This window comes from Emydura macquarii, unplaced genomic scaffold (assembly GCF_026122565.2).
Source record: "Emydura macquarii macquarii isolate MOO-44397 ecotype Brisbane River unplaced genomic scaffold, CSIRO-AGI_Emac_v2 contig_2897, whole genome shotgun sequence".
NCBI lineage: Eukaryota > Metazoa > Chordata > Testudines > Chelidae > Emydura > Emydura macquarii.
The window spans coordinates 80,973-105,104 of record NW_027133034.1 but is presented as its reverse complement, the minus strand read 5'-3'; the positions used below and the strand labels follow the sequence as shown (position 1 = coordinate 105,104).

The 24,132-nt window shown below is 37.2% G+C and overlaps 1 protein-coding gene across 3 annotated transcripts in view; it reads right to left on the bottom strand.

Moving 5' to 3' along the window:
* Nucleotides 1-1,106: 1,106 nt before the first annotated feature.
* The window catches only part of PUM3 (pumilio RNA binding family member 3), a 38,003-nt gene continuing 14,977 nt past the window's right edge, over nt 1,107-24,132 (bottom strand). For 2 of the 3 annotated variants that reach the window (XM_067569342.1, XM_067569341.1), the window contains exons 12-18: nt 23,028-23,081; nt 18,389-18,469; nt 13,932-14,074; nt 12,693-12,915; nt 10,739-10,826; nt 7,686-7,776; nt 2,696-2,960 (exon numbers count right to left, since the gene is read on the bottom strand). In XM_067569342.1, coding sequence (XP_067425443.1) covers nt 2,831-2,960; nt 7,686-7,776; nt 10,739-10,826; nt 12,693-12,915; nt 13,932-14,074; nt 18,389-18,469; nt 23,028-23,081 — 810 coding nt within the window. In that variant the 3' untranslated portion in view covers nt 2,696-2,830. Of the gene's footprint in view, nt 2,660-2,695; nt 2,961-7,685; nt 7,777-10,738; nt 10,827-12,692; nt 12,916-13,931; nt 14,075-18,388; nt 18,470-23,027; nt 23,082-24,132 lie in introns of those variants that run through there. The other variant, XM_067569343.1, reaches the window with a different exon arrangement.

Here is a 24,132-nt window from a genome sequence, read left to right as displayed (position 1 = left end):
TTGGGATTAACCTTTAAGTGTTTACTACCCTTTATAAGCTTAGGTGGAATCAGAAAGAACCACAGTCAGCACAGTACTGCCACATCAGTATATATGAATTGAGATAATGGTGGAATCTATTTGCTTTAATTGTGACATGCAAGCATGCACTTCCAAGTTTAATTAACCTAATATCCCATTAATTTATTTATTGGCTAGGACTTCTGGTTTTTTTGTTTAAAGTCACATCACAGCAGAGTTCTTTATATAGCATATAATCAGAGAATAGGACAAGTGGAAAGTTAGTTTAATCTTCATGAGAAGCAAATCTCTCTATGTGTATTAAACATAAAACTAGAAACGAATGCAAATAGAATTTGGGTGCAATCCAGCACCACTGAATGGTATTTGTTCCCTTATTTTTTTGCACGCTGAGGCCAGAATTGTTAGATTTTCATGTGTAAGGCTAGGCGCCGGAACCAACAGTTAGACACCTAAACAGGTAGCCTGTTTTCATAAATGAGCCTTGCAACTCCTACTGGACATTAGGGGAATCTGAGAGCACTCAATACATCTGAAAATAAGGCCACCTATTTAGGCCACTAATTTTAAATACCCAAGTTCAGGCCACAGATTTCAGACATGGCTAATGAATTCCTGGGTTCCTCCACTTCAAGAGAAGTAGCTCACATAAAAAAGGCATAATCAAATACTGTGACAAGATGATGTTCAATCAATATATTGAGGCCAACAATCTCATTTGAAATCCAGTCCATACCGAGTTGTAACATCTAAGTTTGTACGTATATGATAAATTGGGTAGTTTTAGACACCTCCTGTACTGACTGGGCCCTGCACGTTTCACCTGAACATTGCTTGTGTTGATATCAAAGAAGAAAAGCTAAAGGCTATGTACACACTGATGGGCGGCAAATTCAACTGCCATCAGATCGATTTTTCCAGATCAATTGAGCAGCAGTGAAGACAAGCTCAATCGATATGGAAGTCAATCTATTAAAACCGCCTCCAAAAAAAGCATAGCACTGCGTAGACAGGAACACATTTCCCGTTGGCACATTGCAGTGGAGACGTTACTTTCCTTTAGCGCGCCGTAGCTTGTGTAACTCCAGCTGACTGCCGCCAAATTTTGCCGGCAACGTAGCCCTCCCCTTAGTCTGAAAAAGGGCATTGAAAATATGTAAAGTTGCACCACTAAACTGATGTTCAAAAGCTTACCCAGCAGTTGAGAGTTTGTGTTAAAAAAGCTTTCCATTTTAATAAGGTACAAATTGCTCTTTTACCAGAGAAATAATCATTGTCCACGTATAACCCTTTTAGAAAAACTAAAGTCATGCATTTCGATTCTGTGACAGCTATACAACTTAATTAATTTTATATCATTCATTATCTTAAACTAAAGGAAATTATATTTTACCAGAAAACAATGGCTAAATATTTGCAGCTATGAATATGACAGAATTCCTAAGCAATTTACATCTCTTCAACATCTGTGAACAATGTGAAGCTATTTCAAGGTTTCATCCTTCCAATGATGATTTCTGAACTTGCACCACTGGACTCATACTTTTAACAAATATTTGCAGATACTATGTTATTTCCTATGATTATACACTCATGTAATTTAAGGCTGTAATAATGCACAAGTACAGAAGGGAAAAATACTGTCATTATGCAAATCATAACTCTCAATTTCGTGATTTTGGGGAGATTAAAACCTCAACTGTATTGCACTAACAATGGGCCCACTGCTGCTCTCAAGAAAGGAAGGTACCATATTCCACAAATGTACTAAGAGCAGAGATGGACTCAAACACTAGGGCATGGATCCTGCATGTCTCACTCTGAAGTGGGTAATGACTTCACTGGGACTGCTAACAAGAGTAGGTGCCCAAATACTAGCCAACGACATATTCTAGAAGGTAATTAATTAATCCTGTGCCAGATATGGTTACCCATAAATTCTACAATCTCCTGTGTCAAGAGATTATATGCACACTGTGGTTGGCGGCACTGTATCTTTCTATTTTCTAAAGGCTAGTTAAAATTTATCAGCCAACAATAATTGTAAGTAAACTAAATCCATTTTTGTTTCCACTAAAAGAAGGAAACAGAAAATTCCATATGCTGAACACCACAAATGGTAGGCTAAAAAAGCCTTTATTTAGCAGAGAGGTGAAGAAAAGGCACCTTCCTGGTAAGATATATGCACAAACCATTACAAGTAACTATTGAACCCTTTCAGATCTATTTGAAAAGCCAAAGCAATTTTTGAGAGCTCCCATCATGAACTCTCAAATTGTATATGTCACATCCATCTCTGTTCAATAGGACAGGAATGGTTGGATTTTTTTTTTTTTTTTTTTTTTAAATAAAAACAAGGACAGCCAGATGGAGATCATTATTAAGAATGGATGGATTTGTCCAGTAAATGAAACACATCTTCTGGAGATATTCTTAATTTCCATAGTAACTAGGTGATTGCTTTAAAAAATGATATATAATTATTAGCAGTATTAATAGATTTTATACAAGATACCGGGGGGGAAAAAGCACAGGTTTAAATTTGAGCTAGATGTTCAGATGTCTTGATAAGCTGTTATTAGTCTGCTGGAGCTTTAAATCCCCCGATGATGGATTCAGTGTCATTCAGGTTCTGAAACTAGAGACAACAGGATTTCTGAGCAGAACAGCCAAATCGTTTTAGAAACAGTTTAATTTACAAATACACTTTTACAAAGGATATTACAAAAATAACCCAACTGCACAAAACCTCCATGACTTGTATCTGGTTACAATGATAGGAAACTGGTCTTTCTGAATGTCATTTAAATTAGGAAGTTAACGTCTCTAGCAGAGCCTCTATTCCTTTTACATTTTTATTGCATTTCAATTTTGGAATGAGGCTTGTGAGTCCTCCTTTGACTTTATTTGCCACTTCTTGATCTGTGCTTCGGAGAAGGCTACAAGAAAGGGGAAGAAAACAAACAGATTTCAAAAGTAAAATTTTAGGTCAAATGAAAATAATTTGTCAGATAGTATAAATAAAATCATTAACTATTTAAAAAAAGAGACCTACTTCAGGCCAGGTACTGATTTGCTCTCTCCCACACAGACACAGAAAATATGCAAGCAATTCTACCAGGCAATACATAGCAAATGATGGCAATGCTCTATAGTGGATTACTACTTGATGTCACTACTTGATGTTCTGGGCTTTCTGTACTTCAGAACCATAGAACTTTATATTGTTTATTTTTATTTGGTTACCCTAGAAAGCCAGCTTCCTCACTGAAAAGTAGCAATGATAAGGATGTATAATTAGTAATAATGTAATGAAATTAAGAAAGAAAAAACTTAGGATGATCACCCAGAAGGAAGCTTTCCAATAGTGAGGTTAGCCTATGGAACATTTTCCCCTAAGTAAGCAGCATTAGAATGCTCTGTTGCTTATTTACATGAGGAACAAGCATGAATTGGCTCGGAGATGGACTAAATGATACAACAGATCTTTAACATCTCCAACTTCTATAGGTTTTTACCATAAATTTGCAATTAGCCAACTATAACCCCTTATTTAATTGTTAGGTAGGTTCTTAACAAGGATAAATAGACCAAGCTTCATGGAATGTGAAAAGAGGAATTTGTATATATACGAGCTATATTAATTTGTCACCTCCCTACGACCTAAAATCCTGCCTAGGCTGATGGTATAAGAGCGAGGAAGCCATGCCACATTCAACAAACAGCAGTTCTATATTCAGCTACTTAAGTCAAAGAATTACATCTCAGAATAATGACTTATAAGTCCTACTGGGAATTTCTGTTAAGTTTTTAGTTATAACTAGAAGTTCTCTTAGAATCTAAGGGGACTTTGTTTCTTAAAAAAAAAAAAAAAAAACCAACACAGACAAAGATCATGCTCATATGGCCCAGCTACAAGCAACAAAAACTAGCAAGGAGCCAGAGAAGCAGAGTACTGACAAAATATGTCAAGTATGTAGAAAATTAATGCATTCCATACCACTGTAACTGGGACAAACAGGTATGGTTTACTACTTGGGACAAGGAGCATAGTACAGAGTAATCCAATTATAAATTTCTAATTAAGAGTTTTATTTGTCAAGTGTTTACATGAACCACGTTTTGTATAGCAGTTTGCAAGCTTTTTAAATTAACATACTGAAAATTAACTTCAGGTTTCCACACTGTTAAAGAGAATAATTGCTGAATATTTCCAGTTATGTACTCTAAAGGGGCAAAATATGTTTTCCACTTTGACTCATAAAACCTTTTACTTGTATAAAAGCTATTCTATAAGCTATGCCTTTTAATCTTGATGTCATTTATTGATACACATTTTTTCATTGTTTCTCAATACTGGATATAATCTTTATAGCCAGGTTATCAGGCATTCAAATACTATGGCGATGGCTGAAGAATTTAAATAAAATAGTGTCATTCATGTAGTAGTTCCATACAATTTTAATTCTGAGTGAGTTGCCAATAAGAAGTTGCACTGTGCTATCTACACAAGTGAACTGGATTCTGATCTTACACTAGCTGAACACTTGAATAACTCCACTTACTTCAATAGAGCTACTCCTAATTTACACCAGTGGGAGGTCAGAACCAGGAGGCCTCTGATTTTATAAAATCCAATTCAGCAAGGGTGACAAAAATATCTGAAATGTTCAGAATGTATCAGCACATGCAATGGTAATTAACAGAATGCACATTTGAAACACAAAATAGGGCAGCAATTTAAGCTTCTATAAATACCAAAGCCAAGACCTTCAAGTGAATTGGATTGGTAAGGCAGAGATTTAGACAGGCATGTGAATAGATGCTTCTGTAAACCAACAAAAAATGGACAAAAATCAAGTTCTGAAGTCAGTAAGTGCACATTTAAAACAGGAATAAATGAAAGCCAGGTAAAATCCTACAGCCATTTGTGCTCTTTACTGGCAAAAGAAGAAATTGACAAATATCAGGGGCAGATTTTACAGGTACTTGTTTTTGTATTTCAATAACATTTAAATATGTAAAAAATATTGCAGTTACCACCAGTATCTGATTAAAGTACTTTTTGAGCTCAACACTGCTGTATAATTTAGGCAGCATCTTTAGACTAAAGGCATGCAATTAAGCATGGATGAGATTAATTATTACACATGATGAAAGTTAAATGAGTACTACACAAAATGGAGGGAAAAAGCAGCTTGTCAAGTTACTCTGAGAATCCTACAACACAACAAAAAATTCATGAAGAGCTGATAAAAACCTGAAAGTCGTAAAATAAATAATTGTAAACCACTTGGAAGAATTCCTGTTTACAAGGATTAATTTCTGATGAAAGCCTGGAAATTCTAGTACAAGAGGAAACAACATACTTATAAACCAGTGTACACCCCTCTCCTTTGGGGAGGGGTTAGATATTGGTGAAAGATGTTAGATTGATAAGTCTTGGAAAATGAATTCCTCTATGTAGTAACAGAACCAGCAGTAATCCATGCTTCCCAAACAACAATCCCTCAGTCATGAGGCAAATTACTTGCTCTAGGGATAGATAAGGTCTCCATCCCCATTCTCTCCTTGGCCTCTCCACTGAGACTACTAACAAGTGTATCACAGTTAGAGCTAACTATTGTGAGGTGTGGGAGGTGGACATTGGGCAACTAGGAAATTAACTGAAACAAACTGTTAGGGCCCCAACCAGTGTTTCAGTCACTATTGACCTGAACTAGTGACTTAGCTATTAAAAAAGTCTCATGTCTATTACAAATCCTGTGAACCATCTTAATTCTCTTAATTTTCTGGGAGAATTCAGAGAAGGAAGTGTGGCAGTCCACAAACAAATTAACAACTCAAACTGAATTATGCATATGTTGATGGAACACATGTACAGTCATATGATTTCAGACCCAGTACCTGTAAAAGGTACTTTTAAATCCAAAAGTCAGTGCAACTATCACACTCTACAGCAGTCATATCTGAATCACCATTAAAACATGAAGAGTGAACATTAACTTCTTAAACACTCGGATGTGTAGGATGAAAATAAAGAATACGTAAAGAAAGAAAACTGGCAATGGCACCAGGGGTGAGTTATCTTTGAAGCAAATCTCAAAGCTCTAAGTTAAGCAAATGCTAAGTACCAATATACTAACAACGTAGGAATCATTCTACACAAATCCTACGGAATACCTGCGTGCAGGATTAGAGTATTTAAAGGCATTAAGTGTGCTCATTAAACATTAGGGGTCTGTTTATAAAAGGTAAGGGAAAAAGATGTCAAAAAAGCCAAACAATTTTGATTACCTGCCTTGTACTTCTATCACAATGCAGAGTTTACTAAATTAGTTTGTACATAAATTTCAGTTTAACAGCATGTTACACTACCAATTCCCATCAACAGCAATCCTACTGAAGTCTGCAAAACAGAATTAAAACTAAACTTGGATCACAATAATGACACTTCCATCATCACTTAAATAGTTTCTAAGAGAATTTCTAACAGAAGCGGTCAGATCATCAGATAATCCATACCCGAAAGCAATTAGAATTCTAACTGGAAAGCAAAGAGATCAAGATTCAATTAAAATAATTTTTTTTTTAAATTTACAAAAGATAAGTTGTCTACTTTCAAGTTGTTAGGTGTGTTTGGCTCAGTTCTGTCAGATATTTATGAAAAGCGAATAAGGTAATTTTGTGATCTCTATGTAACTGAGAGTTTTGAAACTTCACAGATTAATCAGTGTTTCTTAACCTGGGGGTTTAGATGCCAGATCTGGTATTGGGGGTGGCAAGAAAGGCAATCCACAGGGGCGCCATGAAACTAAGTTACATGCCTCAGCCCCGTGGGGGTGGGACTCAGGCTTCAGGGGTACAGTAGTTTGGAAAGGTTAAGAACCACTGGATTAGATGTTTAGGGTTTCCTAAACCATCAATTTCCAAATTTCCCAGATGCCAGACAGTTTCTGTTACAAAGCGAAACTGACAACTATTTCCTAAATGCCAACAAATGAACTAATAAGCAAAATAGGATGTTTGGTGTCAGTCACATACTGGGGAGGTGAGGAAGACATAATGGGCTTCATGGCTTGTTAATTTATTAGAGAGAGCAGATTGGCTCTCTGTAATTCACTTTTTATTCACTTTTGCCTAGCCTACTCTAAGAAACATCAGCCCAGGAAGTAGAACACACACACAACTGCAATATCACAGGAAGGGCCTTGAGACAATGTCTATATAATAAACAAATTGTATAGCAGTTTACAGAAGATGCTTGAATACCTGTTTGCTGCCTTTGAACACAGGTACATCCAAGAACAAAATATATTTAGAGTATATTGGTGTATTGTTTCAGGATTTTGTACATGTAGTAAAGTCACTCGTGGGCACAGTTTCAAAATAAATTAGTTTTTCAATCTCTAGAAGGCTTTTCCAGCTCAGAGCTATTTCATAGCTGTACCAAAGCCTGAGCTCAGGGAACGAATAGGTCTGGTCTGTGCTTGCATATGCAGAGTGTTATTCTGTACAGTATGCTTGCAAACACCACAATTAAAAGCAAGTACATAAGTGTGTGAAAACTGGCTTATTTTGGCTGAAAACCTGAATAGCATTATCTGTAGTTGTAAAAGAATTTAGCACTGGAACCCAATTAGAAACAGATGTGTCCTACATACCAACAAAGAAGAATGGCACCTCGATTTACTTCTGCCCACGACTTCATGTTCTTAATGCTGACAGATTCTACCAATGTTCTTGCAAAACATCCTAATAGAGGGGAAAAAAAAGAACCAGCAAAATTGATCAAAGTGGCCTATTAAAAAGTCCTCTGTAACAGTGATTTAATCAAACTTTTTAATTCACTCCATATTTTAAAATATTCTTGCTTACACAAAATAATTGGCTATTCAATACAGTCAATACTTTTGCAAACGTGAGACTAATTCTAAGCAATGCTTAGGACTAATGAGATGACAGCAACACTGCATTGTATGAAAACTTACTGGTACAAAAAAAGATCTTTCTTTCTTTCTTTCTACTGGTTAGCAGTTTAACAGAGTACCGAAACCAGTGGTTCCCAACCTGTGGCCTGCAGGGATTTTCAAAGTGGCTTGCGGCTCCCCTTCTGCTGGCAGCAGAAGGGAGCCGCTGCCTAAGGACACAAGCAGAGCACGTTGCTGTGGGGCTGAAAGACTGGTGCAGCCTCCTTGCTGCAGCCAAAGGGATGGGAGATCAGTGCTCCCCTCCCCCTGGATGTAACACAGAGCATGGCAAAGTGCTCTGCCTGGTCCATAGATGCTGGGGTCCCTGCTGGAGCACTGATCTTCCGTCCCCCTGGTTGCAGAAGGAAGCCATAGCCTAGGAAGCCAAGTGGAGTGCACAGGGCTACAGGACGCATGTGGTTTTCCTGTTGCAGCTAGGGGGACAGGAGATTAGTGAGGAGGAAGCCTCCTCGCTGAACTCCTTCCATCTGCCTGCAGTGGGGGGTGCCTACTGATGGAGACTGGTGGTCCTTCAGGGCTCTAAAAATTATATCTGTGGCCCTCGAGCCAAAAAGGTTGGGAACCACTGACCTAAATTTATTCATGTTTAAAAGCATGTTTCTACACTGAAAATGAACTTGGTAAAAATGGTGCCTTCTTATGGAAGATATCTGCTTCCTGGGTGTATTCAATCATTGTCACTTACTTTAGTGAGCAAAACAAAATCATCATCAAGTTTTACACCTGTTAGCCCTGCAGTCAGCACGGCTATGGGTGAGAAGGTTTCATTCCTGCTCATGCATTACCAACAGAATTATTTAAATGTATTCCAATTACAGGCCTTCAGCTGTCTCTGTTCAATCCCACTGGAGCAAGAGTTTACACATGGGTCACTGAGGGCACAACTGGTCCTGAAGAACCATTATTACTGGTGATGTATAAGAAGGAAAGAGCACAGTGTGACTTTCGGATCCCAGACTGAGTTTGCACAGGTGGCCTTTAGAAAAAAATGTAACTTGTAAAATGATAAAAATTTATCTGGGAGCAACTGAGAAACTATAAACACTGAACTCCATTTTAAAGTCACTTTACAGAGTACAACAGCATATTAAGGACAGGTCAACTTTTATTCAATGTCCCCAAAATGGTAGTTCAGGAATATTTTGCTCATGCTAATGACTTTTATTAAGAGTTTATGGGTCGAGCTGATATGCAGAGCTATTACTGTTTGTTCACAGCAGTTCATTGCATATCTTACTTAGGAGGAAAATAAAAAGAACAGAAGAGAGTTGCTTAATTTTAAGGTGAGCATTATATCTGGATTTCTTTTTGCTACCATTCATCATCTAAATTAGGCTGGTAGATAAAAGATATTATTCCCCCCTTGAACATTTAACATTTGAATGATGGACATGACAAAAGTCCTAAGGAATTAAGAACATGCCAACCCAAATTCCAATAGGATAGTGGATATCACAACTACAGAGAGACAAAAAGATATTAAACATGGACCAATATAATTATTGCACAGAAAAGCCTAGTAACATCTGCCCCATCCCACTGAACCCATAGCTCAGCTTTTATAATCAGCATTAGAGGGCAGGCATCTGGGGAAAGAAAAAAAAAAAAAAAGAACTGTAAAGCCATACTACTAGGGACTTCAATGTATTGTCTTTGACAGGAAATTGTAGCAGGGGTTCAACAAAGCTGCATGGAAATGGTCATAAATAAAACAATTAACGTTGCAAAAAAATAGAGCTGTCTGCAAGACAACTGTTTCACAGCAATTTTCTAAATTTGTTTTCGTTCTGTACTGGTTTTCAGATTGGAAATCTGAGCGCTTGTGTGCGCATTTTCTCTCCCAACCTTTCCATAGGAAAATTTAGTTAAAACCAATACACTGCCATCTGTTCCAATGAAGTAATGTATTTCCTCAAAAATGTATCAACCAGCTCTAATAAAAAAAATACACACACTACATAATTTCTTTTCCAAAGTTGAATAATTTTTAGTATTCCAGATGCCTAATGTGCTAGGTTCACAGTAAAAAGACTATTTTACTAGAATGGTAGAAAGACATCTTAGGTCAGGTTGAAAAAAAATCCTCATGGTGCTAGATTTTGTTATTCTGTAACAAAAAGCTGAACTAATTTTTTAAAGGATTACATTCCAGATGACAACATCTGCGCCATAAAATAGCACAGATGTCTTATGTTTGAGGTGAAATTTTATAATGAAAGTGGTAACCCTGCAGCAGTAACGAACACAGTCTAGTAATTACAGTTCTGCTTAGCTGGTGATCACAATATTCATAAACTGGAATGAAACATCAAATCTTCTAATTAGAAAGATGCCATCTTCAATCTTGTCTACATTTTTTAATGCCAGATAGCTTTAACATGTTAAGATTTATCAGGTAAAATGGCAAAGGAATAGAATACAATCTTGATACCAGCAAAGCCCAATTGGGATCTTATGCATCTAGTAAAGAGGTCAACCTCCTCTTTTGGAAGAAATTAGCTTAGCATCCATCACTTCACTCATACAGCATGTCACAACTGCACAGAGATAAAATACACTTTATGTACAGCAAAAGTACATTTAAACCATTTACTGAATATTCTCCACCTTTTACATATTCTGATACATTCAAAAATGTACACAATCTTTTGTTTGAACCTACACAATTAGTTTAATTGTGCTGAAAGCTGTCATATGGTCTATTAAAGATGAATTTCCCCACCTACCTTCTCTTCCACTGTCTCTCATTTTTTCATCTTGCTCTATTAACCATTTCAGAACCAGATGGCCTGCTGGATGCTCTGCAATGTGAAGCTTTAAACAAATCATTGATTAACTGTTAGACTTAAGAGTCTTTCACAGATGAATTGATGCATTTATACTTGAAATGAAAAGTACGTTGTCAGATGGTTTTATAAAAGCATTCCCACTTGCCCTTCCTCCATGCCACATTACATTGTGCCACTTGATCATTATTTGAGATGAGCAAATATCAAAACATTCAAAACAGAAGAGAAAGCAAGTGTTGAAATGCTTATTCTAACATTAACCTATGGAGGTACAACCCATTCCCCATTCCAGACTCTCAGTCTACATCCTCTGCTTCTCACCAACCAATCCTTTCCCCAGGACTGCAAACACACCTTCAGTTTCCCATTAACACTTAAGTGTAGTTTCTTGGTCTAGCTGTCTCTGTGCAAGTCTGCTGCTCTTCCAAATTTTCACAAGCTGACACACTGAAGAATGGTTTATATCTAGAGCTTGCTAGAAAATATAAGAGGTCCACGTGGAAGTCTAACACAGATTTGTCTTGAAAAGGTGGAGTGGGGATCATGTGCAAAGAGTAGGAGCTTAGAGATATGGGTTGGGAGAGAAATCACAACTAGAAAAGGTAAGTCAGTCAGTAGTTTTGGTGGCAGTCTGGACATCATCAGGCAAGGAAGACTGGTGTTCCTGAAATTTTTATAGTTGGTTCTAGTTCAGCTTGGAACAGACAGGAGGTTTGAAACAGCTCTTATTTGATAAATAACTATATTTTACCATTTATCCATAACCATTAAACTATGTCCATCTCCATCTCCAACAGAATCTTGCAAGTGATCTAGTATCTCATAGCTCATTCATAGAATCATAGAAGTGTATGAATGGAAAGGACCTCAAGACGTCACCTAGTCCAGCTGCCTGTGCTGAGGTATGCAAAAACACTGGGAAAGATCGAGAGATGGTTTTGCTGAGGTACCATGGACAACATGCAACTTTATCTCTCAAATCCAGACAATACAGTATCTTTGCTTTCCCCAAGTCAGGCCAACTTGGGGAACTGGATGAAAGCAATTTGGCTGAAACTTAATTCAGTTAAAACAGAGGGAATGAGGATTGTGAATGCTTCCCCAATCACACAGTATGGTGAGAATGCCATTTGCATTGTGACTGAGGGGGGTCTATCGAGGAGCTCATGGGATTGTGACTGAGGGATTTATCAATAAAAGTTTGTAATCTTCAGATACTTCTAGATCCCAGTTCGACCTGGAGTCCCTCATGGTTGTGGGAACCATACATGCGTGTCTGAAGGCACAGTCTGACTTTAGCTTTCTGATGAAGTTAGCAACATTACAACAAACTGCTATAGGAATCCAATCCTCTTTCCCTGTCAGAAAGTTATGAAGTTGGATCTTAGTACCCCTTCTGTGTGTGCAGGGGTGTGCTTATTTAGTAACTCTCACCCACTGAATTCCCTCACAAAGACAATACCTTCACTATGAGCAGCAATTCTGTATATTCTCATTTAATTGCTACCCCTACAACTCAGAGATTCAGTGTAATTCATGTTATCTGCCATCCACAAAATGTGTAAATCCACTGTCAGTTTTTTTTTTTTTTTTTTTTAAACCAAATTCATACTAGTCTGGCAGATTCAAGACCACAAAGAATTAAGTACCCAATTCTGAAACACAAATGAAATGCTTAACTAAGCTTTCATTACTTCAAATGTAGTTGCAATATATAAATATGCAAGATACTGCCAGGAAACGCAACAGAAAATGCAGATTCCCATTAACAGGGAAAGTTTCAGAGTGTAGTCAGTAAAGCATGGTTTAGGAAACTTACTTAAATGATACAGGGGGAACAAATTCACAGCAATAACTCTACTGCTTGCCCTTTGTTAGATGCATTACCTACCTGCCCATCTTTGCCACCTGGAATCAGCTCCTCTGCTGCCAAACTAGCAATTGCATTCATGGCAGGCTGGACATCACCAAGAGCAGATCCTAAAATATCAGCCACCAAGACACACGTAGCTTTGTCCATCACCACTTCTTGGGCATGTTCTTGCAGATATCCTAACAAGGCTGGGGAAATGGCTTCTAAAAGTTCACAACGGCGGACATCTGAATCTTTTTTACTGAAATAGTATATATAATGTGGTGGCCTGATTATTGCAGAAAACTTGTTTTGTGTAAAAGATCACGTAAAAACAAATTTAATTCATGTCTGCTATTTAGACAGATAATGTCCTCATTAAAAAGTCAAATTAAAACACAATCCCTTTTCTCTGTTCCACAGCAAATCAGGTTTAATATGGTCTTTGGATAACCATGAGAGATTTTAAAAATAGAATGAAGTGTCTAATCAGGTGGCACTATAGTTTTTAACTTCAAGGTGATTGCCAATGCACCATACAAAGTTAGGTTTTGCTACAAAGCAAACTCCACCATTTCATTTTAATTCTGATTTGTTCTACCATGTCATCATAGAGAAGGGCTGCTTATGCATGAAGGAGAGAGAGAGCTAAATGACCAATGCATTAATTTTTCAAGAAAAACTCAAGATCAACTTTTACAAAATTATCTAAATTAGACCATGATGGAGGCTGAATAAGAATTAAAATCTTCCATTTTTACTGTTAGATTTCAAGTTTACTCTCACACAACTTAGAACACCAATAATGGATGTTAAAAAAGCTTTAATCTGTTGTGACACTTAAACATACAAGTTTTAGCAAAAGGTAAAAATCTGACCTCTCCTTTGTACAGTTAAAATACTACTACGACCCAAATACAGTCACTATGTGCATATATATATATATATCTATGCAGAAGTCACATCACAACTATTACCATTTCTGTCAGATAGCTGACACATTGATTTTGGTTTGTTTGGAAGTTTTGATTTGGATGTGGGTTCGCGGAGTGAGAAGAAATAAAATGTTACAGAAACTGCAAAATATTAATTCCCAACAAAATTAATGACATCATTTGGAAATCAAGAATTATGGTGACTGATCTCCATAAAGAAATTGTAACTGACTAAAAAACAAACAACCGAGCCATCCAGATGTACTGTTCTAAAAGCTAGAGTAGGGGGGAAAAAAACTTGTACGAACTGTTTCACCCTGCCAGTTATGCATTTATTAGTTACCTGTAAGCATTTCCGTCTCCCTGTTGTAGAATTTTGACGATCTCTGGTAAGAAATGTGCAGGATCTCTTGGACTTAGCAAGTACAGAAGGATCTTCCGTCCATATTTGTTGCTTATAATATTGGGCAAAGAACCACTTATCTCCTGTAAATACACACAAAACATCAGTAACACATTGGTGGAAGAATACCTTTCAGCAACAAATCTGAGCTGAATACTTTCAGACTGAAAGCTGGGGAGATTGGTGCCATAATTGAGGCTCATAATTTAAGTTACATGATACAATTCAAAACCCTGATAAGTGTATAACATCTAGGTGGGTTTTGTCAATGTATAGTGTGCTGAAGGAGATTAAATTTGATGTTAAATTTATGTTTACAAAATGCTTGAATATCCTTGGATAGAAAATACTATAGAAGTGCAATTTTTTTTTTTTAAAACCACACTGCTCAAAGGTCCTGAAATCAGAGCCCCCTTGTGTAACATATAGTAAGAGACAGACCTCGCCCCAAAGAAGTTACAACCCCAACAAACAAAAAAGATAGAAGGGGAAACATTATCATAGCACTTAGGTATAGCCAAAATTGCATGAGTGATTATCAACCAATTATACATCAGTGCAGTACCAGCACACAGAGGACAGTTGAGCATGGGGAAGACGACAAAGAAGTTATCCTGAATTCAGCTAGGCAGAGAACGTCCAGCAGTAATTATTAATTTTAAGTAACAAAATAACCCACATTTCTGCTGGGACGATAACCATTATCACTTGTAGTTTACTTGAGCATTACCAATAAATGCAGTGGGTATTTCCTAGGGATTAATAGATGGCTAAGAAAAACCATTATGTAAACAGTGTACCACGCATATGTCCTTAGAGGCATGACTCTCAGATATGCCAGGAAATTTTTTTTTGTTTTGTTCTGCTTATATATTCACAGAGAAGTATCTTTTACCAGCAGTACGTTTTTTTATGTGCTCACGTTCTGTTCTTCCTGCTGAGTATACAGATTTTGTTTTAAACTTGGCAATATAATTTTGTCTTCTAAGTGCAGAACACTATTCAAGAATTAATACTCTGCACATTAGTCAAAGAATTAAAAAAAAAAAAAAAAAAAAAAAAAACTTACAGACTTACGGTAAATGCTAATATACATTTCAGTTATATTTTTCTGAAACAAAAGAGATGGTATTATGGCGCTCTTGGGCAATTTCAGCACATTTTACAGTCTACGCTGTTTGTAAGTAACCTTTCTGTTTTTTAAAATCCCTTAAAATCCCTTGTTTCCAGCAAGGAAATCCTTCTAATAGCTGGTAAAAGATGAAGTGAACAACTGAACCAATACCTCTTCACCCTTTATTAGCATGGCTTTTGGGAAACAACGATTGCACTTAGTGGGGGTGGAATAGGCAGAAGACTGCAAGACTGTTGTTCTGATGTTACATAAAAATATGAAGAAAATGCACAAAATCAGGTAAAATTTTGTTTAGTGGAAAATCTGCACATTTTACACACATTGCTTTAGGATACCTGAAGTATTAATCTGGCACTGGCTTCTGGATTTGTTAATGTGCTTTTCATTTCTGTAGTCTTCACACTTCAGGCCTTATCCAGAGTGTATTCTCTACGTAATAACACATGTATTCTCATCTCACTGGGGGCTAGGGCTGGGGTTCGAACATTATTGCATGCCACACACAATACAACAAAATCAAACAGCCAACAAAGGCAAGCCAAATATTTCAAAACTCAATGTAGTTGCCATATGAAATGGTTAATTAGTAACAAAGGTATGTTAATGGTCATATTGACTTAATATAATCAAGACAATATATTCATCTTGAGTCTGAATTCAGCATACATTATGTAACTTTTCAAGACCATAAATACATTTCTTTTTCTGTCACTGAAACAAAAATGTAATTTACTTGTTTTTAAAATAAGAGATTCTACATTGGAGAATTTTGTGACTTTTAGTTGTAGGACCATAGAAAAATACTCAAAAAATTGAGAAACACAGCCATTTAATGTCTCATTGCCAACATCTCCCATATTGCAGTCTTTAAGAAATTAGATACAGACTTTGCATCTATTATTACTATGAATGAGGGCTTTTTTACTCAAGTCGTCTTAAGTCCAAACATGTGGCTAGTCCTGTAGGGTTGCAATTTTAAAAGGCACAGAAGAGATTTATATATAAATGATGCAACTAAATAATAGTAAGAACAGTAACAAGACAATTAACAGTTCCAACCACACGTAAGGGGTGAAAGAAGCAGATATGTTCTTTGAATATAGGATTAGGACTTGGTACAGCCACAAGAGTTAATGAGAAGAAAGATTTTCCTTTTGCCCTTTAGAAAAAGTAACCTTCCCTTATTTCCCTAACAGCCAGCCAGCAAGCCATATAGGGATTCAATTCTGTAACACTACAAACGGAGAGACTTGTCCTGCAGAACACCATAGCATTGTGACCTCCCAGTAATAAAGAGCTATTTTCTTAGCATCCCAAAGATTTTTTTTTTTAAAACCTTCTTTTCACTGTAGAGGCTTGTTAGATCTACTTCACATGAGATCTACTTCATCTGCATCTCTAAAAGGCTGACACACATTTGTGGCAATTTTCTGAAATATTGTTGGAAGACCTTATTGTATTACATATCATGGGCTGGGATTACATGTAACTTCTCCAGGGGGGATATGAGACAGGGACAGATATGAGAACTGGGAGCTCAAAAGACTATACTGAAAGCGTGCCAGAAATGTATGGACTTTGGGGACACTAAGTTTTAAGTTGATTTCCTGAGGAATTTCTAGGGAGAAGTTAAAGCAAATTCCACAACTTCAGTTATGCAAAAACCCAGCCTTTTGAAGCTATGCACTGAGGAAAGGCTCACTGTCAGCTGATTACCTGTTACAGAAGGCCAAGATCAAAGGCCCAAGCTGTGCAAAGAAACAGCTGATCTGCCTCCTCTCTATTCTGGATCTCAGACAGATGAGCTTGTATCCAAAGTGGAAAGGCCACTTGAGAGTTTTGAAAAATTGAAACCTACCAGAGTCCAAGGCTAGAGTTTGGGGTGACCGCTGGTAAGCTTTTTCATGTACCTTTTCACGTGCCTGTGCATTTATTGTTTTAATGTTTTCTCTCTAATGCTTCTACCTTAGGAATAAACATACTTGCTAGGAGCTGTGTGGTAACCTATACTTGTGGGCAATACACTGGTCATAGTCCTCAGACAGAAAGCAAAGCACAGGCACTGGCCTTTTTAGGCAGTCTGGTTAGCTGGGGGTACCATAATGCAAGGAAGCTGTGCAGCCTTAAAATTCCCTGGCGGTCAGGAGGAGTGACAACTCACCACTCAAGAGAGGTGACAGCTGGGAGCCAAAAGCCTAAAATTGGGTGCCCTTGGAGCGGGAATACAGGTGCACTTGCCCTGAAACTAATATTCTTTAGTCAATTTTAAGTTTGACTTTTACATGTCAAATCTCATTGCCTACTCTCTGGTATATAGTGCCATCTGTCTAATAGCCACTGGTCATCATTTTTAAATCAGAATAGCTGATTTTTAGTCTCAACTGGTAATCTTATGTTCCTATTTATTTCCCTACTCTTCTGGTCAGCTAGTTTGACCTAGTAAGTTGAATATGTCCAAGAGCTTGAAGTATCTCAGGTTAATGTTTTGATCACCTGAACCAAAAATCTTTGAAATTTTCTTGTTCAAAATAGATTACACCTTTCCCAGGTATTTGGTCAAGTTTCTTCAACTCCTCTTGGCAGTTTAACTACAAATCTCGGTCACTATGAGAAACTACCACTTCTCATATTATTTTTAATATGATAAATAATAAAAACACATTTTTCAATTTAAGCTACATTTCTACCAAAGACAGACAATCTTCATTCACTACAACAGAAAGTTGTGCAGTAAGAAACTATATGGAGCTCTGGATCATCCATCACTTGCAGTCTATTTTGAAGAACTTGTTGAAACTTCAGTTAAGAGACAGTCCAGAATTTTTAGTCAATAAATTAAAAGAAATCTTATTCTTTAAAGAGGAAAAAATAAAAGAGAGAGTACACACAACAGAGTCTCCTCATATAGTTAAAATTTCTAGAAAAACTAGTCACTAGCTAGTCAACAGAAGAACAAAGTAGGGTTCCCAGCAGATTTTAAATCTAATTTGAGACTGTAGTAAAGGAGATACAAATTACATAAACATTCAAAGGGCTGAGAAAAGTTACAATAGTCACTATATACATTGAAATAAAGATATAAAGATAAAAATAAATAAAGATAAAAAAGATAAAAAATAAAGATAAAGAGAACTTAAGACAAACAGTAGTTTGAAAACCTGGCTGGAAGTCATATACTTGTATCCTAAGTATGAATGATTTCTTTTTTTTAATTGTACTTGCAACATTTAATATACTATTTTAGGAAAATTCAACTACTTACAGATATGATTAGCTGTTTCATGAGCTTAGTATCATCAATGCAATCAAACGCTGCCAGCAAGACCAAGTGAGAGAATTCACCCTGTAAGGGGAAGGTATCAAGATGGTTTAGAGATATGCAAAGCTGCCCTACATACACATAAATTTCCTAAGGGTTAGCTGTAATGAAAACTTGCCCAAATTGTGAAAAACTACACTAAAGGTCTGATGAATGATTTTGTCTAATGCCAGGCAGAAGTAGTCTACAACATATAATTATTTTCTGGAGGCAATGTTTAAGAAAAGCATTTAAAACAAAAGTGATAAAAAAATAGGAGTGGCCCCTCTAAATTGATGAATTTCCCTGTCTAGACAATGCAGCATACCACACAGCTATCAATAACCTCCTACTATGTAACTGACAAATGGAATCCATGAATACTCATCAACTGAGGCCAAAGATTTGCTTTACAGAATAAAAAGTAAAGTCATTTCTCCAGTAGTTTTACCTTACAATTAAAATCTCTCACCAACTCTCTGGAGAGCTAGTCTTAGTTAAGTCCAAACCTACAGAATAAGAGCAAAACCCAACTCCCATGGATGCCAATGAGACTCTTTTCATCAATTTCTTTACAGTTCCAGATGGCAGTTAGCTTTTGCTCTGAAGCATGTCATAATAGCTAGTGAACAGGAGCAGCAAACAGGGAAGTTCTGTGAAGAAGTTCTCCAGGTAAAGCATGCAAGACTACACGACCTTTGGGTTAAGCTTGTGTCTGTTGGGTGCTTGCTGCTTACTGTGTCCCCTCCTGATTAAAACTTATAGTGTGGCCACGTGCTGAGCCTAGAGGCCTGGTAGGCAAGGCTGAGAGTATTTTAATGAGACTTTGATCCCAAATCCCATTAGTAGTTGTTAACCAGTGGGCAAGTGGCATATGTATGCACTTGGTTCAAGCAGCTTATGGCTCTCAGAGACCATGTATAGGCTCTTGATGCCAGAGAAGCTGAACCGGTGGAGCTAAGGGGGACAGAGGGGTACGTAGAGGAGACTTCCCGGGACACAGTAGAGCAGTCTCACCCTCAGTCTGACAGCCTCTGTGCTGTTAAGGAAGACAGACTTGCTGAAGGAGTCTATATGCAAAGGAACCAGATTGCTAGTATATAAAATTAAAAAGGTTGTAGAGGAGTTTTTAAACTAAGGGCTTGGGAGAAAGCCGACAGATGTAGAGCACATGGTTCTGACAGAGACATCCCTTAGGTGAGGATCTATTAACAGGGATGCACTAAAAAGAGGAGAGGATAGAAGTTGATAAATCACAGATAAGAACTGAAGAGAAACAGTCAAATGAAAAAAAAAAAGAGAGTCCCACTCAATTACATCATGTGAAGGCAGACACCTAAATATTGACAAGTTTTATAAGTGTTTGTATACAAAAGCTAGAATTCTAAATAATAAAATGGGTGAACTCGAGTGCCTGGTATTAAATGAGGATATTGATATAATAAATATCACAGAAGCTTAGTGGAATGATGATAATCAATGGGACACAGTAATGCCAGGGTACAAAATATATAGCAATGACAGAGTAGGTCATGCTGGTGGGGGAATGGCACTATATGTGAAAAATCAGAGTCAAATATAGTAAAAATCTGAAATGAATTAAACTGTACCACAGAATCTCTACAGATAGAAATACCATGCTTGAATAGTAAGAGTGTAGCAGTAGAAACACACTATCAACCACCTGGTGAAGACAATTGTGAAATGCTCAGGTAATTTAGAGAGGCTACGAAAACAGAAAATCAATAATGGAGGATTTCAATTATCCCCATATTAACTGGGTACTTGTAACCACAGGATGGGATGTAGAGATAAAATTTCTAGACACCATTAATGACCGCTTCTTGGAGCGGCTAGAACTGGAACCCATAAGAAGAGAAACAATTTTCAATTTAGTTCTAAGTGGAGAACAGGATCTGGTCCAAGAGGTGAATGTAGCTGAACAGCTCAGTAATAGTGATTATAATGTAATTAAATTTTACATCCTTGTGGAGGGAATATCAAAGAAGCCCACCACAGTAGCATTTAACTTCAAGCAGGAGAACTGCACAAAAATGAGGAAGATAGTTAAACAGAAATTAAAAGGAACAGTCACAAGAGTGAAATGCCTGCAGGCTGCATGTAACTTTTTAAAACACACCATAACAGAGGCACAAATTTAAAAAAAACAAAAAAACAAAAAAACAAAAAAACCACCACCATGGCTAAACAGCAGAATTAAAAAAAAAAAAAAAAAAACCATAGGCAAAAAGGCATCTTTAAAAATTGGAAGTCATATCATGCTGAAGAAAACAGAAAGGAGCATAAACTCTGGTAAGTCAAGTGTAAAAGTATAATTAGACAGGCCAAAAAAGAATCTGAAGAGCAACTAGCAAAAGCCACAAAAACTAAAACAGTAAAAAATATTTTAAATACATCAGAAGCAGAAAGCCTGCCAACCAATCAGTGGGGCCACTGGATGATCAAGATACTAAAGGAGCATTCAAGAAAGACAAAGCCATTACGGAGAAGCCACATGAATTCTCTGAATCGATTTTCACTGAAGAGGATGAATAGATTAACATGATTTGTTAGGGAAGAGTCAGAGTTTTTGTAAATGGAAATCATGCCTCACCAATATATTAGAATTCTCAGGGGGTGGGGTGGGATATAAAGATAAAGCAGATAAAGTCTATTTGGACTTTCTAAAAGCCTTTGACAAGCTCCCTCACCAAAGACTCTTAAGCGAAGTAAGCAGTCATGGGATAAGGTGGGAGGTCCTGTCATGGATCAGTAACTGGTTAAAAGACAGAAAACTAAGTAGAAATAAATGGTCAGTTTTCAGAATGGAAAGAGGTAAATAGTGGTGTCCCCCAGGGGTCTCTACTGGGACTAGTGCTGTTTAACATTCAAAAATTATCTGGAAAAAGGGATAAAACAGTAAGGTGGTAACATCTGCAGATGATACTAAATTACTCAAGATAGTTAAATCCAAAGCAGATTGTGAAGAGTTACAAAGTGATCTCACAAAACTGGGAGACTGGGCAACAAAATGGCAGATGAAATTCAATGTTGATAAATGCAAAGTAATGAATATTGGAAAACAGAATCCCAACTATACATACACAATGATGACATTAGCTGTTACCACTCAAGAAAGAGCTCGGAGTCACTGTGGATAGTTCTCTGAAAACATCTGCTTAATGTGCAGCGGCAGTCAAAAAGCCTAACAAAATGTTAGGAACCATTAGGAAAGGGATAGATAAGACCGTAAATATCATAATGCCACTATATAAACCCATGGTACAACCATACATTGAATACTGTGTGCCATTCTGGTCACCCCATTTCTAAAAAGATACATTAGAAATGGAAAAAATAGAGAAGGGCAACAAAATTGATTATGGGTATAGAACAGCTTCCATATGAGGAAAGATTAAAAACACCGAAACTGTACATCTTGAAAAAGAGACAACCAAGGGAGGATATGATAGAAGTCTATAAAAATCATGAATGGTATAGAAAAAGTGAATATGGAAATATTAATTAGCCCTTCACAAAACACAAAAACCAGGGGTAACCCAATGACATTAAGAGGCATCAAGTTTAAAAGAAACGAAAGGAAGTACTTCAGACAACACAGAGTAAACTGTGGAACTTGTTGCCGGGGAGGTTGTGAAGGCCAAAACTATGACTGGATTCAAAAAAGAATTAGATAGGCCCATGCATGGCTACTAGCCAAGATGGTCAGAGATTCAACCCCATGCTCTGGGTGTCCCCAAGTCTCAAACTGCCAGATGCTGGGATTGGACAACAGGGGACAGATCATGCTATAATTGCTCTGTTTTGTTCATTCCCTCTGAAGAATTTGGCAGCCACCACTGTCAGAAGACAAGACACTGGGCTAGATATATAATTATTCTATTCCTTTACAAAGAGGCAACCAAGACTCCCTGCAATATGAGATTGTACTACTTATTTGTAACATAGTTTTGGTATTCTTCTCTACTTCTTTCTTAATCTTCAATGATTTATCCACAATGCCTGGCCCTGTTTCCTGAGAGGTTACAGTCCAGTTCCATCAATGTGCCTGATTAGTCAAACAGACACTTTGGTCTGAAGTTTTTTTCAACTTATCATTGCTATGAGTGATACCTACAATTACTATAACTGAAAGACTGGGAAAAATAACCTTTTTCCCCATTTGTTCACTGTGACAGTATGGCATGTATGATATCTGAGCTTCCCATTTTGTTTCTCTGAGCATTTCACACACTAACAAGGAAGTGACAAAATTTTGAAAAAATCAGAATGATAATATGTGCGCAACACCTGCACAAGTTGCAGGAGAGACAGTATACTGGGAATTTGTAAGACATTTTGTAGCATCAAATATAAACCTAGCTCGTGAGTTTTTTATTCTTGCAAGTCTCTTTCTATAAAAATGTACATTAACATTTTATATAGTTAAGCATCTCTATTTTAAGTCTAAGTTTACTATGAAGACTCTGGTTTCTTCTAACTTCACAGTAAATTCAAATTCATATTTTGCAAACTGGGAATGATTTGACAGTTATTATAAAGCTTCAGTGACTACTTTAATATAAGGTTTATAAACACTCACAGTAGCTATTTTTTCAACATATGTCTTCATGGTTTTCACAATGATTTTTCTATCCTATCCAAAGAAGGAGAAACATTAGTTATTACATTTTTGACAACAAAGGCTTACTAAGTTGCTATTTTCAGCTTCTTCATAGGAGTTTAATTTCAGCTCATTTCTTAAAAAGCAGAAATGACTATGATAAGAGTTACTTTTGGAACGGAGACTGAAATGTTAGACCCAAATTCTGTAGCAAGACCCAGCACAGTAGAGAAACCCTTAGGTTTTCTGCAAGATTGGGCTGGCTGGGGGAAAACTGAGAAAGAGCAGCTGTTACCAAATTCCTTATATTTTAAAGATAAAGGTTGCTTGCCTAAGGGACATCCCCTAGCTGCGGATTTCCTGCGGTGTACAGGAGAAGGTCCGTCTGCCAACCCCCTATGCCTAGATAGTCAGCCCACCGTGGCACAACTCCTACAGTATACAAGAGGGAAATCTTATCTTACATACCTCTACTTCTCCTCTAAGGCTCCTAAACTATGTATCAGCAGGGACTCTGTCCTGAAGGGGCTTCACTAAAAGCACCTCCTCCAAAAGACTGGCCTTCATTTTTGGGCTCTTCAGCCACTGCTCTACCTCCTTTTTACCATTCTACTTAAGCCCCTTGACCTACCAAAGTAGGCAGACTTAAATTACAAGTTCATTAAAAAAAATGTAACTCATTTCCTTTCACTTAACGTACATCTATACAGCAGCTGGAAGCATGCTTTCAAGCACAGATAGCGCACTGAAAGGACAAATGTAGTTGCAGTGGCATAGGCAGCAGCAGCTCAGGCTAGTCACCGAAGTATGTACTCCAGTGGTTAAGTTGGCGTGTACACTGGCAGCTAGCCTCAGCTACTCTGCTATTTTTAGTGTGGACACACACTAGCTCTGATTGAATTAGCATTTACCTTTGCTGGAAAGCACAATACCAGCTGCTGTGCAGACACACCCTTAAATGGAAAGGTTTAGGTTCCATGTTACTTCTGCAAGAGCTCCTGACACCTCTAACACATACAGCAGAGCAGGGAACTGCAATCCCTATATGGCTTGACATATCACCAACTCCTGAAGGAGAAACCCT